Source organism: Pyrus communis, chromosome 6, assembly GCF_041283825.1.
Source record: "Pyrus communis isolate YQ-2024b chromosome 6, ASM4128382v1, whole genome shotgun sequence".
In the NCBI taxonomy this organism is placed as follows: Eukaryota; Viridiplantae; Streptophyta; class Magnoliopsida; order Rosales; family Rosaceae; genus Pyrus; species Pyrus communis.
In genome coordinates this window covers 9,038,031-9,040,070 of record NC_142570.1, presented here as the reverse complement: position 1 = coordinate 9,040,070, position 2,040 = coordinate 9,038,031, and the positions used below count along the sequence as shown (strand labels likewise).

At 36.5% G+C, this 2,040-nt stretch overlaps 1 protein-coding gene across 1 annotated transcript; it reads right to left on the bottom strand.

Annotated features, from left to right (window-relative positions):
* Positions 1-1,410, bottom strand: LOC137709725 (umecyanin-like). The gene is made up of 2 exons (XM_068448709.2): positions 1,069-1,410; positions 1-542 (listed from the first exon to the last, which is right to left on the bottom strand). The coding sequence occupies exons 1-2, from the start codon at positions 1,244-1,246 to the stop codon at positions 157-159; spliced, it is 564 nt and encodes a 187-aa protein (XP_068304810.1). The 5' UTR covers positions 1,247-1,410; the 3' UTR covers positions 1-156.
* Between the last annotated feature and the right edge of the window lie 630 nt (positions 1,411-2,040).

Sequence of the window (2,040 nt, the reverse complement as noted above, 5' to 3'; positions counted from 1 at the left end):
TTTAGATGAATTATTAAGATTATTTAATTTAATAGGGATAAAAATCCATCTTCCAGTACAACGTTTGACAGAATTTTCTCTTAATTGTAGTATGGATGATATATATCATGTAATTACTTTGTCAAGGGCAATATCAAAAGTACATAAAATCTCTCTTTAGATGAAGAGAGAAAGGAAGACGGTCAATAAACCAGAAGCCATGCCAACATTTTGAATGGTGGTGGCTGAGGAATGAGCAGGAGCAGCCGCATCTGTGACGGGGGCAGGCGCGCCAGCAGTAGTCTTGGTGTTCTTGGAAACAAGCTTGAATGGGGAAATCTTGCCAGACGATCCAGGCTTGTTGACGACCTTGATGTGGAGCTTTTGGCCAAACTCGCAGTGCTTGCCGACGCCACTGTAGTAGTAGTAGTCACCTGGTGCTGTGAGGTCGAGGATGGTTGGTCCATTGTAATACATGTAGATGACATTCTTCTGTGTGCATTTGTCGAAGTCGTCCTTGTTGATGACTACTACGTTGCCAGAGCCGGGCCTGTAGGGGAAAACTGCAATTCGGACCACACATTCAGGCAAGAATTGTTAGCCAGATATATATAGATATATCAAATGGTATTCAAGAGTATATGAACCTAAAGTTTGAAAATTTGTAGGCCAAGCCGAACTTGCTTTGATTTACGTAGCTCAAAGGAATTTCGATTGCCAAGACAAAATCATATTTGGTTGGTTCGAGTTTCATCTTCATTGGTTAGTTTGAAAACAAAAATCATTTAGAATCCTAGTTAGTAAATTCGGAGTATTATACACATGTTACAAATGTACAAACTATTTAATTTATTTTCGAGAATCAAACTGAAACTCCTTGTTTGTTTTTAAATTTAGGGTTTCGTTCTGAACCTCATTCCATGTATTCAAAACCGAAACCCTTTCAAGCCAATCAGACAGATCATTCGTTCGTTTATCGGTTAGAACCCACATTGGGAATTCAAGGCCTTTTATACAATAAATAAGATGAAAATGGATACTATTTTTTTTTTCCTTCATAAATTTGAAAAATCAACAAGAAGTTCTTACCAAGTCTGTCACCAACCCCAAAGGTTCTTGGAAAAGCCCAGTCCTCATAGTAAGTTTTGTTCTCAGGTACAGACCAGCCCTCTTTTCCTCCAACAATGTGAGTGAAAGCACTCACTGATCCTATCAAGAAGCAGCCCATTGCTGCCGCTAGGAACACCGCAATCTGAATCTTTCCCATCTTGCCTCCCGGAGTTCTATATATCTTTCGATATATATTTCTTATAAATATTTTATTTAATTTCCCTGGTGAGCCGGTGTTGAAGGAAGCTTAATTATAATAAAAATAAAATAAAAATAATAATATTGTAACCTAGTCCTTGTTTCCTTCAACACAAGACGGCTAAAAGAACAGTGAGATGGATGCCTGCTATAAAAATTGTTTGGAGTTGCTTGCTCCTGTGATTGCATGGTATTTTAAGGGTTTCGGACGATGTCAACGGTTATGTTGTTAGAGATATGAGAAGGGAATTTCGCCTATTTTTCAAAGGAGAAGAGGGTTTTTAGCACGCAAAACTAACAATCTGCATGCAGTGTTATGGCTATTTTAGGAGAAATAACAAATGACTATTTGAATCATCAGGTGTCTTGTTGAACCTAATTAAGCAATTTGTTAATAAACGATTCTCTGATTTGATTATGCTTCTGTTCGATATGAATCGTTTTCAGGTTAGTTAATTATTGACTTTAATCTTTTAGTATGACGGATATGGTTAATTAGTTGTTAAACTTGTCAATCAAGTGTAAGTCTGAACATGATTACCATGGACATTGTTGATGTCAATAGTTGGATTAACTTATTACACCAAAAATCATACAAATGCACAAAAGCGATATATATCGCAAATTCACCAAAATTGAGCTACGTCCGCACTAAAGATGTTTATTGTTTCACTATGACAACGTATTACATGTACATAGAGTTTTTTTTTTTTATTATACAAATTTGTACACTCCAACAAAACAACCACTAGA

Bases quoted from the DNA above. Each gene is read 5' to 3' on its own strand.
- LOC137709725 (XM_068448709.2), bottom strand. From the start codon at position 1,246: ATGGGAAAGATTCAGATTGCGGTGTTCCTAGCGGCAGCAATGGGCTGC. The intron at 543-1,068 runs GTAAGAACTTCT...TCCGAATTGCAG, and splicing joins TGGGGTTGGTGACAGACTTG to TTTTCCCCTACAGGCCCGGC.